Source organism: Phoxinus phoxinus (assembly GCF_949152265.1).
Source record: "Phoxinus phoxinus genome assembly, chromosome: 17".
NCBI classification, from domain to species: Eukaryota; Metazoa; Chordata; class Actinopteri; order Cypriniformes; family Leuciscidae; genus Phoxinus; species Phoxinus phoxinus.
In genome coordinates, this window is record NC_136892.1 from 24546550 (window position 1) to 24560985 (window position 14436).

General features: G+C 38.9%; 1 protein-coding gene across 1 annotated transcript in view; it reads left to right on the top strand.

Moving 5' to 3' along the window:
* The window catches only part of whrna (whirlin a), a 93890-nt gene that overhangs the window by 70400 nt on the left and 9054 nt on the right, over positions 1 to 14436 (top strand). The window contains exons 7-11 of the mRNA XM_079585507.1: positions 5740 to 5952; positions 6756 to 6968; positions 7556 to 7588; positions 11164 to 11235; positions 13731 to 14217. Of these exons, the coding sequence (XP_079441633.1) occupies positions 5740 to 5952; positions 6756 to 6968; positions 7556 to 7588; positions 11164 to 11235; positions 13731 to 14217 (1018 nt within the window). The remainder of the gene's footprint in view (positions 1 to 5739; positions 5953 to 6755; positions 6969 to 7555; positions 7589 to 11163; positions 11236 to 13730; positions 14218 to 14436) is intronic.

Below are 14436 nucleotides of genomic sequence, written 5' to 3' on the forward strand. Positions count from 1 at the left end.
CACGATTAATCGCAATTTAAATGAAATCGCACTTAAACCAAAAAGCAAAATGCGATTTGGCTTATCGCGATTTTGAAATCGCAAAGGCTGCGATTATTTTTTTTATGCGCAGCTTGTCATTGATGTACGGCTCTGTAAACGCTGCTCCACCTGAAAGAACTGCGAGTTTGAGTCACTTATATTGTGCATTTGAAAAAGCAACATGCGTCAGACATCTTACCAAAAGACAACATTTAATAACATGCTTTTACTCCCAACTCACTTCATAATGACAGTTGAGCATCCTTCTTTGAGATGATGTGGCTTCTTAATAAGGCAGTCGTGTGTTTATTAGTCATGTTTAATCAATCAAAGTGTTTCCGCTAGTTTATTCGGCAAATTTGGCGTCTCTGCGCGATAGCGCCCTCTGGTTTTCAGATGGAGCAGTATTTACTACCAATCAGCCTTTCTGCACTGACAAGCTGCACATAAAATAATCGCAGCCTTTGCCAAATCATGTGCGGTTTCATTTCGATTAATCGTGCAGCCCTAGCTGGAATAGACTTTACAGAAAGCTTGACTCTTGCATTGACAATACAAGAACTTGACCAAAAATGTATGGACCTCTTGATGGAAATGAATGTTGTGATGTTGTTGTGATGCACTCTGTAAAGTCTACTCCAGCACATCCCAAAGACTTTCCTAAAGAAAACGAAACAAAATGACTGCCGCATAAACTAAAAGAAAACGCCAACATAAAGTCCAGGCCTGGTCCTCTCTCGTCCTTCACTGTCGTCACTCCTCCTTTTATGCTTCTAGAACTTCTCAGACTCAAGACCAAGGTGACACTCATTAGCACTCGGTCCAGCTGTCCTTGCCACAATTGTATTCCTTATTCCTATATTATAATTATAATATTATAATATAAATATTTTTTAACTTAAACAAGAATGATTGTATATGTAAACCTGTAATGGCTGTAAAGTGCATTTTCCCTCCATCCAAACTGTCGTCTTCAACACTGTCACCATTTTGAGATTTGTTTGAAAACTTCTACTGACACCTGCACTCACCGGTTGTTTTTATGTTTGGTTTGGTCTCTATATAAGAAAGATTGCTTATCTCCGGTGTGCCTTTAGGACATCTATTGACTGCTCCGCTCTGCCACTGTTCTAAAAAGAGCTGTAAAAATCTATCATCTCTTCGGGAGAGACGTGCTCTTCCAAGCACAGGACTTAATGTAGCTCAAGAGGGAGGAAATGAAGCTCCAATTTCGACATGGGCCGTAGTCAGGCTTGTGCGGTGATATAGTCTGAGAACTGAGATCTTGTGCCTTGTTGAAAAGCTTAGTCATTCTCCCCATGTTGTCGGTTATCATATTAAACTCTGATAATGAGACAGATAGAGCTGTAACCGACAGCAGCTCCCGAACCTAAACATTTGTCATTTTAATTAACGTCTAACCAAGGTGACACTCAACTTGATCATCTAATTATTTGATTTACTGCTCAATGGCCTTATGTTCTTAGTAGTTAGAGGTAATGTGATTGGAGGAGTGAAATTAATTTGTTTTTGCTTCATTTTGATGGAGCAGAATGACTTTAAAACACAATGCTAAAGTAATCTGCCATAAACCCTATTTGGACATTACTAGTTTTCATGGAGGACTTAATAGAGAAATTCATCATTCATGTAACTTCATGTAAATTTTAGTCCTGTCTGAATCTGCCATGTCTGTGTTTTTTCTCACACTACCTCAGTAAAAATTCCAGGCCAAATTACCTAGTGTTTTTTGGCGAACTCAACGGTCCTCTGAGAAATCTAATCCCGTCCGAATGTGAATGTCTGGGATTGCTGATATTATATTATGCTAACACCTCATGTTTTTTTCTGACCTACCTGAGCTACCATTTGTGCACCAATTTTTGGCATGCTTTCATTTCATTTTAATATGGATGATATCTGATTAAAAAATAAAATTAATAAATAGAGCCAACATTTTTATTTATTAAAAAAAACAAGGTTTTAATAATACATTCAAGTTATATCAGCAAGTAATTACGGTAATTAAAACACATATGTCATATGGGATGCTGTCTATCTATCCATCTATCCATCTATCTATCTATCTATCTATCTATCTATCTATCTATCTATCTATCTATCTATCTGCCTGTCCATCCATCTGTCTATCCTTCTCGTTCTATCGTTCTAACTATCTATCTATATCGATTTATCTATCTATCTATCTATCTATCTATCTATCTATCTATCTATCTATCTATCTCTTTCTATCGTTTTAACTATCATTCCGTCTGTCTCTCTGTCTGTCTATATTGATCTATCATTCTATCGTTAATTCTATCTATCTACTGTATCTCATTTTATCTATCTATCTATCTTTATCATTTTATCTATTGTACTATCTATATCTATCTTGTTCTATCGTTCCAACTATCATTCTGTCTGTCTATCTATCTATCTGTCTTTCTGTCTATCTATATTGTTCTATCTATCTTCTATCTATCTATCTACAGTATCTATCTATCTATCTATCTGTCTGTCTGTCTGTCTGTCTGTCTGTCTGTCTGTCTGTCTGTCTGTCTGTCTGTCTGTCTGTCTAACTAAGTGCAGTTTTCGGTTGTATCGACTATTATACATTATTGACACAATTTCTTCCTTTCTTTACTGCACTTCCCTGACCTTCATGTTGTTCAATCACTGCAAGGACAAGCCTCCTTTCAGTCCAGAAGCAGATCCCCTATGACACTTTATTTCCTCATTTTTATATTTGTGGTCTATTTGATTTAAGAGAAAGTGCCTTTCTGCCCTTTTTTAGAGCTGAGTTATCTCCAGTTAATTTAAGATAAAGCTCAATCTGGGGCTAAACGATCTCATTCAGGCCCTATTCAAATTCACTGGGGTGTGATGTGTGGGGACACGGCTGGAGTTTCTGTCACACAATGCTGCAGAGTTCCGGCAGACAATACTCTTGTCCTGATTGTGCTGTCTTAAAGTTATGATATTGATCAGCAATTATGTGTTCCCGTGATTAAAGATGCTGTCAGTCGAGTGATGTCATAATGGGTATTCATGGAGGTTGTAACACCAGAGATGCCGCATGATCGATCCCGTCTTGGTCGCTATCATTCTTAAAGAATTATAAAGACACATTTTTCCCTTGCTAGTTTTATTGATCATCTTTTGTTAGAGACATTCTGCACAACTTTTGCTTTTTTGTAATTGTGCAGTGATGCTAATATCCCAGAGTGCTCTGGAGGGAAGAGCTTTTGAACCTCTCATCATCAAACTAGACAGAGACACTTGAGGAAGTGTTTTTTTTTTTTTTTTTTTTGAAAGAAATTGGTCAAAAGTGGCAGTATAGAATCAAATAAATGCTGTTTAAACTTTCTAATTAATAGAATCCTGAAAAAACGCATTACAGTTCCCACAAAAATATTAAGCAGCACAAATGTTTTCAACATTGATAATTATAAGAAATGTCTCTTGAATATTTTAACGATCTGAAATGCAAGTATCAAACGCGAAACGCAGGTAACTTTGTGGGTGGATCTCGCAAATCTAAAATGGGTTGGTCTGAACTGAAGTAGCTTCATTACTCATAGGTGTGGTTTGGGCGTAACGTGCAATAAACCAATCAGAGCGTCATCTCACATTCCCTTTAAGAGCAGGCGCACTTTGTTCCATGGCGGATTGCTATAATAACCTCGGATTTGCCAGGCGTGCACATCTTACATGATGGTAAAGGTGATTTCGCAGTCTTCAGAATTTTGTTTCCTGGTTCTTTACGGACAACCCACTTTGTCAGATGTCCTTATATACCCATGTGTCCTGCCACTATTGATCAAACAGGTTTGATCCGTCATTACCACAATTAGCCCGAATAATTTGGGTAAATGTGTAAGCTAGATTTATGCTTATTTTTTCACATCTTCAGGGACACCACAATGATTTCCCTCGTGAGGTAATATTTTTCCTAGCAATTGTGTATGGTTTGCAAAAATGGGATCTGCTGCGTCTGTGTAGATGAGAGAAGCAAAGTGTATGCGGTACATTATGGCCAAGCATATGCTCCCTTAATAGCATCTGAATAACGCGCCACTGACTTTAGACTAGGTTTCTCCTGGTCTGTTGCGGAATTGTTTTATCAAACTGCAAAATAACACCAGGGAGCGTTTGCGCCAGGGAGACGGAAACATCTGAACATGAGGATTATTTTAAAAACATTAAAAATCTTATCGCCCTTAATATTTATCTTTATACTGTATATAATATGAAAAAATATACATTTAGTAAAGTTAGTTTCATCGCTTCTAGTTCCACTCCAACACTGATCTGAGGGCTCAGTATTTATCTCGGCTGCAGAAGTAAGTCGAAGGAGTGTGTCTGAAACAGTTTGTACTCAAGGTGAGGATGAATTTGAGTTCAAATGTAAAGCAACCCCAAGAGTTTCTAACCGAGGGAATCTATGTTAAATCCATGGATTTTCAGAATTAAGCGAACAGAAAAAGCAAATAAAGTAAATGGATCACATACGTACATCATAGTCTGAAGTTACTCTCTTGGACTCTGGCCCTGGTGACAGTAATATATTAGGTCAGGACAACATATTTTTATTATTTATTTATTTATTTTTTGCCAAGTGCATTGTGGAACTTTCTAAAAAATAGATAATATTTAAAATCTTATTTGTTCACTTTGCCAATTTTGTTCTTAATCTCATTCTTTTTCTGCCTCTTCCTTGCGTTTTGCAAGCGACTTTCTAGACTAGCTATTCCTCATTGTCCAGTATATAGGACATTAGCCTCATGATCAAACCGGTCAGGGAGTTTTCCTCAGAAATACTGTGAAAATAAATGGTCTGTCGTGTGTTGTGCAACCAAAATGCATTAGTTCCTGTGCGAGTGCCCTACAAAAGAGCTCATCTAAGCTCTCGTCGAGCTCACACATTGTTCTAAAGAGAAAGAAAAGAATAAGGGCAAGAATAGTTCAGGCATGATCAGCATTCACTCACCTCACCCACTGTTTCTGTCTGTATTGATCCAGCTGAGTTTAAATCCTTGTGGCTTTAGACGGTTTGATAACATAGACACTTGTGCTGCTCGACCGCATCTGCAAACCAGACAGCCAACAAACATACATCTCCACCCAACTAGACCGTCAATTGACCGTTCGAGCAGACATAACTAGATTAAATGAATTTAAGGCATGTGATGTGCCTCTAATTGACCCAAAATCAAACTAATCAACTGGTCTGTGCAATCCTGAATAGGTAAGTACTGTATGTAGTGAGCAAGTTAGTTTAGTTAGCTAGTTTTTCAGATTGGTTTGCAAAAGTGTTGTGGTTTCATCCTTTGGCTGGAGAGCATGCCATTCCTAAGCTGAGCGTAACACAGATCGATGATCATGTTGACTCTGGAGCAGTGCTTTTTGATTAGGAGACTAATTAAAGGGAAAGCTGCTCTCGAGAAGAGAGGCTGAGAGAGAGAGAGAGAAAATAGGGAGGAGGGTTAGACTGCACTAGTCACTCTCCTTTATGGAGATGTGTGAGTTATGGTAGTAGCAATGAAGTCATGTTCTCATTTAAAAAAATATAAAGATGGAAGATTTAAAGTGTGTGCTTTGAGACTCAGTATGCCACCGACAGGTGTCTGAAGTTTAATATTAATATTAATATTAGTCTGCTTTTAAATGATTTGCATTTCTTCTTTTCACACTTTTCACTTTCCCTCTCCTCAGGGTGGCTTTTATAAAGGTGTGGCGGGATCTCAGGTGACTCTGTCCAGTTTGGTGAACCAGAGCAGGGCTATGCTGGAGGAACAGGCGAGACATCTGCTGACCGAACCAGAGAGGCAGACCATGGGTTACTACATCCAAGAGTACCGTGATGGACACATCGGTGTCGAGCAGCTCGTCATGGCCCTCTTCGAGCTCTTCAATACACATGCCAAGGTGGAGACTTTTACTTTTAAATTTATGCATTTGGCAGACAATTTCAGTCAAAAACAATTTGCGTAGTATTTAAGGTATATATTTTTATCGGTTAACGCATTCACTGGGAATCGAGCACTTGGCACCATGCTCATCAAAAAACATGCATGTGATCTTGTTCGGACTTAACATACTAATAATCATAATAATTAATAATAATATGCCACCAACTGTTTTGCTCTTGACTTAATTTTTAGAACCATGTTTACCTTTCACAAAAAAATAATGATTAAATAATGGTCATAGTTTTTACCAAAATCATTATAATAAATGATTATTAGTGATTTAGTAGAATTATAATTTTTTTACAATAATATGTTATTATTATATGGTATGATAAAACGATGTAACGTAACGATGCTGAAAATTCAGCTTTGCCATCCCAGGAATAAATTACATACATTAAAATATATTATAACAGAAAAAAATTGTTAAATTGTAATAATATATTACAATACTTATGTCTATACCATAAAATAAAAGACCCCAAATTTTGAATGATAGGATATCTACTTCAATTTTTAGAATTTAATACGCAATCTTTTTTTATTGAAGACTTTTATTGGCTGAATGAATGAATTATTATAAAAAAAAACACATAATACTGACATTATCAGTATTATGGGCCATCATTGTCTGGTGATTTACATCAAGTATAACCTCTTATCACATTCGCATTTCTGAATATAGTAAAACCCCCGAGGTTAAAACAATCAACACAAGCCCGGTCGCGTTCACAGCTCTGTACGTGTGTGTGTTTGCAGTTCTCTCTGCTGTCAGAGGTGAGGGGGCTCGTGACCCCTCAGGATGTGGAGAGATTTGACGGCCTGGTTCTGAAACGAGAGATCGAAGCCCTGAAGGCAAGGCAAGGGGGTGGAGCTGGATTTCAGGACTCCTTCTCCATGGTCTCGTCCCCTGATACGCTGGCCTCCTCCTCAGCCAGCTTCATGACCAACACCACTCTCAGCTCTGCACGGGTAAGAGCAGGCGTCCACATTTACAATGAGATTAACAACTTTCTTCGCACATGAGCAGGAACACTTGTGCCGCAATTATTATTGAATAAGACCCAGTGTCTGTAGGCCTATCTATAATCTATAGTCAATAAGTGTTTAAGTCTCTGCGTCTGTATTTGTGTGGGATGAGTGGAAGGCATTGTTGTTATGTGTGTGTCTGGGTATGTGTGTGACATAGACATAAAAAGCTGTTCACAAAATTGCTGGGCAATTTGGGCACAAAGAAAGCGTGTGCAGATTACAAGGATACAAGATGAAGGGCTCTAAAGTTGCTGTGGGAAACAGCTTTTGTCCTTTCTGTTGGAGGCTTTTATGCCCATCGCTCGAAACCTGTCTGTCCTCCTGTCTCACTCCGTCTAGGCATGTCTCACCTCAACTCATCTACGTCTCGTTGTGAAAGTGCAGCTGTTTAGATTTGTACTTGTCTCAGGGGTGTCGGTGTGACAGATGGAGAAGTGTTTTGTGACGGATTTTTAAGCCTGCTGACTCCCGGTGTAAATTGCAGGAACAGTTTAACACCCAATTCCCTATCCCTCTCAATAAAACAGGAAAGACTGCTCTGGCTGATAGATATGATGGAGGTAGGTTAAACAATCTCTCACTTAAATTTACAAAATGTACCATAGTAACCATCGTTTCCACTGTAATACAAAATAGCATTAGTAGCCCCTTATCTAAGTACTGTAATAAAATTCAGCGCAGTTTGTCCTGCATCATTCGTTCGGCAAATATGAATGATACGGAATACTGAGAAGTGTGCTATTACATTTCAAAGCGATTAGACTTATGATTTTTGCCCGGTAAGTAATAAAATAGTATAAGAAATCACTTATATTATTAACATTGAAGGAGGAACTTGAACAATATCTTTAGGGACCTGAATATCATAGAGACTTATGATGATAGAGACTTGTGATCTTTTTGCCCAGTAACCAACCCCCCAGAACTACATATGAACACAAAAAATGTATACTTAGAGCTTGTTAGCAACAGCATAGAACAAAAAAACAACAACAACTATTATCAGACCACCTTAGCAACGACCCACAACACCATGGAAAATATGGTTATTATGGTAAAGTTTTGTAAGGGTATGTATATAAACATGCATGATCACAAACGTACATGCATATAGTAAATAGTATGTGTGTTTTGGGGTTGGGTGTGTCTCTTTTGCAAACACACACACACACACACATTAAAGAATAAGTTTGCTTTTTCTATCTTTGGTTTCTTTTGAATACTCACGCACACATAAAGGAAGCACATTCTACATTCTCTGCATGTTGATCCCTCTGAAAATCCCTCACGTCTGATGTCTGTCTGTGTGTATATGTGTGGGTTGCAGTGATCCGACATACAGCAAGTGCATGCATGTAACAAATCAAAAATGTGTCCGCTGTGACTTTGTACCTCTTCATCATGGGTCATTTGTGTGTGTGTGTGTGTGTGTGTGTGTGTGTGTGTGTGTGTGTGTGTGTGTGTGTGTGTGTGTGTGTGTGCGTGCGTGCGTGCGTGCGTGCGTGCACGCGCGCGCGCGCGTTCGTGCGTGTGTGTGTGTGTGTGTGTGTGTGTGTGTGTGCACTTTGGAAATGAGCGAACATATTTGTATGCAAGCTTTGTTCGTGGCCCTCCTCTGTGGATCGGTGTTGTTGTAAGCTTGCCAGCTCTGGCTCCAGTAATTACAAGAAGCAGCGGCGGCCCACACCGTAGCCCTGCGGAGCACCGCAGACGAAACGTTCGCTCTGGGACTCTCATCCTGGTACCGCACCTCATCAGCCATATGCAGAGCTGTCACCGCAGATAAGCCCCCCCAGACAAAAAAAAAAAAAAGAAGAAGTCTCACAGAGAGCATCCTGATTTATGCTCCAGTGGAGCACAGTAGGGGATTGTGGGAAGGTGAAGGACCTGAGCCAGCACAGTGTCTGCACAATGTCTGTGCTCTCTGAGTCTGCTCTTCTGTCTGTTTTAGTTTGAAGAAGAAATGAATGACTGATTTGTCATATGGGTCAACAGTGGTTTGATGTCATTGGCTAATTGTTGCACAGGTCACTCAAATATCATTCAAAAGTTTGGAATTTACAAGTTATTTTATTTATTTATTTAGAAATTGATTCTTTTATATTCAGTAAACTAGTTTGTTGCTTATTCAGAAAATCCTGTAATGGATTAATTTCATTAAAGGATTTATCAGACTGATTTAAAATGGTAAGGGCCGGTTCACACAGAACACGTTTTTGACGGTAAAATCTATTGGTTGACCGATATTGATTTTTTTTTTCGATGGCCAATGCTGGTATCTTAAAGAGCAGGGTGGCCAATATAAAGCCTTCATAAAAAATATTCATAATTTATATTTATTTTACTTCATATTAATAAATTAGATATAAATAATTTGAAAATGTATTTAAAAATAAATCTGTAAAATGGTATACTGTTTACTTTAAATGGCAACTTCTTGATTCTGAGATCCTATTTCAGTATTTTTCACAAATAAAGAAATTGTTGAAAAAATATATGAATCAAAAGGAAGTAAACACTGTAACCAAGGCACATTGGGAATCATATTTTTTCAAATTAAGACTTGGTAACACTAAACGCTAAGAGTGGGCAACTGAATATAATGCAGCATACTGTAGTTTGAAATTAAGGGTTTAAAGTTTGTCGATCGTGCATCTCCAGTGAAAAATAACTCTCAAAGTTACACTTTTAATTCACACAGACTAACCGTCATGCACAGAGTAACAAATGCATGCTTCAGAAGGTATTTGCAAGGTTTGTCAAATAAAATATTCATTGAATATTCAAAGATTTGTTTAAATAATATAAATGCGTATTTTCTGAATACTGACGGTAAATGAAAAAGTATTATAATGTTTGCTTTTGTATTACTAATAATATAAAAGCAAACATTATAATACTTTTTTGAATACATTTTGCTTACTTTGTTTAACAGTGCTATCTAATAATGTATTAGATAGGACTGTTAAACAGAAACCGTAAACCAATGAAGATGGAGAATGGAGTTGCTGTGTGCCGTCAAAAAAAAAAGTTCTGCTTCTGACACAATAGCGAAACAGAAAAACGGAAAATTAAAAAAATGCCAAATATCAGCCTTGCCGATATATCGGTCGATCACTCTTAAAAATGCAAGACGCAAGTCAGTGGGATGAAAATAACGTAAGGTCTAGAGATGCGTTTTTAAAAGTTGAACCTCTTTTAACTTGAGTTCCGCATTTTTAGAATGCTGTGTCATGCGTGAGACGCTAGCACAAAGGTCAAGCACGTCTGTCTAGCGCATGTTTACATTGAAAACAATGGAAAAGTAGCACAGTGAAATGGAAAAACATGTTTTGTGTGAACCGGCCTTAACTTTTGTGAAATTTTGTAACTACCAACTCACAACTCATAACCACCGACTCATAACAAGAGTCATTTGTTCGCATATGCTGATTTTTTTGCATGCAGTTCATGAAGACAACTCAAAAGTAAGATGTGTCTTGCTATTATTTCACAATACACGGCCTATAAATGTGAAAATAATTCTGGTCCATTATTTCTAATATCTTTCTTAGTTTCAAAAGTTTTCAAATGTAAAATACAGAGGTGTTATATGTGAATTATGAAGTATACAAAAACACAGCAAAAAATAATATATATATATATATTGCAAGAATGACAGCCAAAACACACACAAAGGTTAGCTGATCAAGTAGCAAACAAATTAGCCCATAAGTGGCTCCTTTGTAAGTGGCAAGTAAATAAAGTGAATTGATAAGGCCTTTGTTTTGGTCGAGGGGAGTTTTAATGAAGTAAATCACAGGTCTGAATGTACTGAACTGCCGGAGACATGAAACCACCTCTCTCTTATTGCAACTGAGCACACGCACATGCTAAATCAGGGCTTTTCTCGCTCTCTGTGCGATATGTGTTTGTTTCGTGAGAGACGAGTGTTGGACTGAAAATGAGGCTGGATGTGAGATTGAAATGTAGGACTGTACATGCAATTGTTTTGATGCCGCTCTGTGAAATGGGCCCTCAACAAAATGCAATTTGAATCGAACATTTGTTTAGGGGATAAACACACAGCTGTGTTTTTCATTTGTTTATAGTCTCTTGTTCTCGTTTTTCTCTCTTTTGTTTTTCTCTCTCCCAGAACGACGGTGTGGCAGAGAACAACGGGGAACAGTCTCTCGAGCGTAGCAATGCCCTGCCAGACATCTCTCTGGTAAGCCCTTCAGTTTGAGGAGAACAGGAAAGATAAAAGAGGGAGAACAGAGAAAAAGGAGAGTGTTATATGTGTGCAATGGTTGACATTGCGAGAACTGGCATTGAACACCTTGAAAATAACCAGGGGCAGATTTTGACCAGTGTGATGATGGCTTTCGTAGGAAACTGTCAACATACTGTAGGGGTGGGTGGTATGACCAATGTTATGTCACGGTAGAGTAATTCAAGTGTGTATACTGTAATATCTACCGTTGTGGTCAGAATTTTTGGCACGCTTGGTAAATATGATCAAAGAAGGCTGTGAAAATAAATCTGCATTGTTTATTGTTCTTTCATTAAGAAAAAATAACAAAAATCTAACCTTCCATTGAAGTGAAACGAATCAATGTGGAGCGGAAATCACATTATGAAATAAATGTTTTTCTCTAATACACATTGGCCTCAATTATTGGTACCCCTATACATTATTATGAGTGATATATATCTGAAGTTTGTTCCCCTTCATATTTACAAGTTTTTGCACAGACTTAAATGTATAAATATGAGTTGAACAAATCCCCTTAATCATCCATCACAATGGGTAAAACCAAAGAATACAGTTCTGATGTGCAGCAAAAGATTGTTGAGCTTCACAAAAAAGAAAGTAGCTGTAAGAAAAAAGGACACGTGTCTATAATCAAGCGGAGCGTCAGCTCTGGCAGGTCACGTTAGTCCAGCTCACATCAGCTGACTCTCAGCTGATCCACGTCTACCTATAGGAATATGACGCCTATCACTGTATACATATAAGCTCCTTCAGTATTATCAGCAGCTATCGCGTTTCTCAGGAGCGAATTACCCTCCTCCATCCCCAGCTCCTCCTCTCGCCCAGTCAGGATTTGGCATTCTGATTCCCCTTTGAATCAGACTAAATTCTCGATTATGTTGTACATTGAAATATTGAATTAATGATATCTGCATACATTCATGTTGGTTCTGTTGTGTTTATGGGGGATATTGCTGCTCTCCCTGCTCTTATCCATGCTAGGCTGCACGGATGCGCAGGGAGTTCTCGCCCAGAACAGAACCATACCGCCAATCCAAACTGTATGCTAATTGTCAATCGTATTTGACGATTGTGGTCCTGACAGAATTGTATTAATGCGTGGCGAGGAGAATAGTGGCCAAAGACTGTTCAAGGATCACAGATGGAGAATCGCAAAAAATAGTTAAGGCTTCGGTATCAGGAAGAAAAAAATGTTACAGCACCTACAGTACATCACCGCAAGTTGTATGGGAGGGTTTCTCAAAAAATCATCTGCACTCATCCAAAAACACTCCAGTTCTGCCGTGTCCATCCCAGTCCCCTGACCTGAACCCTATTGAAAACGGAAGAGGAGAGTGTATCAACATGGACTTGGGAATGTAAAGGATCTGGAGAGATTCTGAATGGAGGAATGGTCTCTGAGCTGATATGAGACTCAGAGCAAAAGGGGTTAGCAAGAAATATTGAATAAAAGGGGGCCATTCGTTGTTTTACTTCATTGAAAGTATGATTTATTTTAAATAAAAGGTCAAAATTATTGTATTTTATATTCTTTTTATATTTTCACAGGCGGCTTTGTCCATATTTACCAAGGGTGCCAATAATTCTGACCAGGACTTTATAAACTAAACTAACTAAACTGTGCTTTCCATGCACCAGAATGATTAATCCTTCAGTCCTAATCCTTATTTTCACATTACTCCATGTTTGTTGTCACTGTGAAGATAACGTACATTAAGCAGTTCTGCACATCTACAATGCCACAGTATAGCAAAATCTCTACCCGTTGACACACTTTATACTGTCATGCCGCCCAGCCCTATCTCAAACGGTTCTAAAGGCTTGGCTACTCAGACAGTCGATGGTTGTTTGAAGGAAAGAGTGAAGGAGAGAAATAGAGGAGATGATGACACTGTCGCTGATGGCTGCTCGTTGTGAGAGAGATGGCTGAGGAAGATTAGGGTCTTTCTCAGAGAGTTTGCTGTTGATAAACTGATGAAGCACCAGCACAGCTCTATCAGGCGCAGACGCCAACAAGTCAGAAGCGTGTGAAAGTAACATTTCCAAAGAATGTTCAGGCCTAGATAAAAAAAACCACACAGACGACTCACATCTTGGTTTGATTACTTTCTGATGGCACTGACACCTCATTCATCTGGCTTCTGCTCACCCTGTTCAGCCTTAGTTTGTTCATTTTCTTTTCTTTTCCTTTTTTTGTTTGTTTTTGTTTCTTGCTTTGCCTCTTGGTCTGAATGAACCGATTGTTCTGAGAGAAATTGTTCTTGTCCTCAAATCAATGACTTGTGCGTAATTGTCGTATGTTTTATATGTATGTGTGTGTATGAAGTATGTGAATACGGTGCATTGTAAGTTGCGATGATTGTTATTGAATGCGGAACGTTTTCTTGATCTCCTTTGAAATATAACCTGAAATATGTCATCACTAACGCTCTCCTCTTTCATCCTAGGATGAGGTTCATTCCACCTCAGATTCCCCTCCTTCCTTTAAACCTCCTCCTCCCCCAGGGCTTCAGCACCGTCCCAATCGAAAATCCACACTTAGTAAACGTCACTCTTCCAGCTCCTCCCAATCAGGCTTGTACTTCACCGCCCCTTCTCGTTCTCATACCAAAGAACCCAAACACCCAAAAACGCCCAAACCTCGCACATCTCCTCCTGACACCCTCAAGATCATGCGCCAGCACCCTATAGGACCGTTCCCTCGGGTCCAGTCTCCTAGTAAGGGGAAGCCTGCTGTCCAGTCCTCGTCTCCGAATCCTCCACCCGCCCCTAATGTACCTGCACCGCCTGGGCCGCCTCCTCCTCCGCCCCCCTGCCCAGATAAGCCCGCCCCTTCGTCCCCAGCATCCAATCAGCATTTTGTCATGGTGGAGGTGCACAGGCCCAACGCAGAACCTGATGTGAACGAGGTGCGGCCGCTGCCACAGGCACGAGGTGAGACTGCACAGATTTGATGCATTGTGGGACAGCTGCGAATATTTAATGTGTCATTAACCAGCTGCCGATTTCTATTCGATTTGGTTATTTAAACTCATTTAATGGCTAAAAAGTAATTAACCGCAATGTTAAAGGAAACGGTTTCAATAAAGGATAAAGTTAAAGGAAACAAAATTCAATAATTTACTCACTTTCCTTATGTTTTACATAGATAAA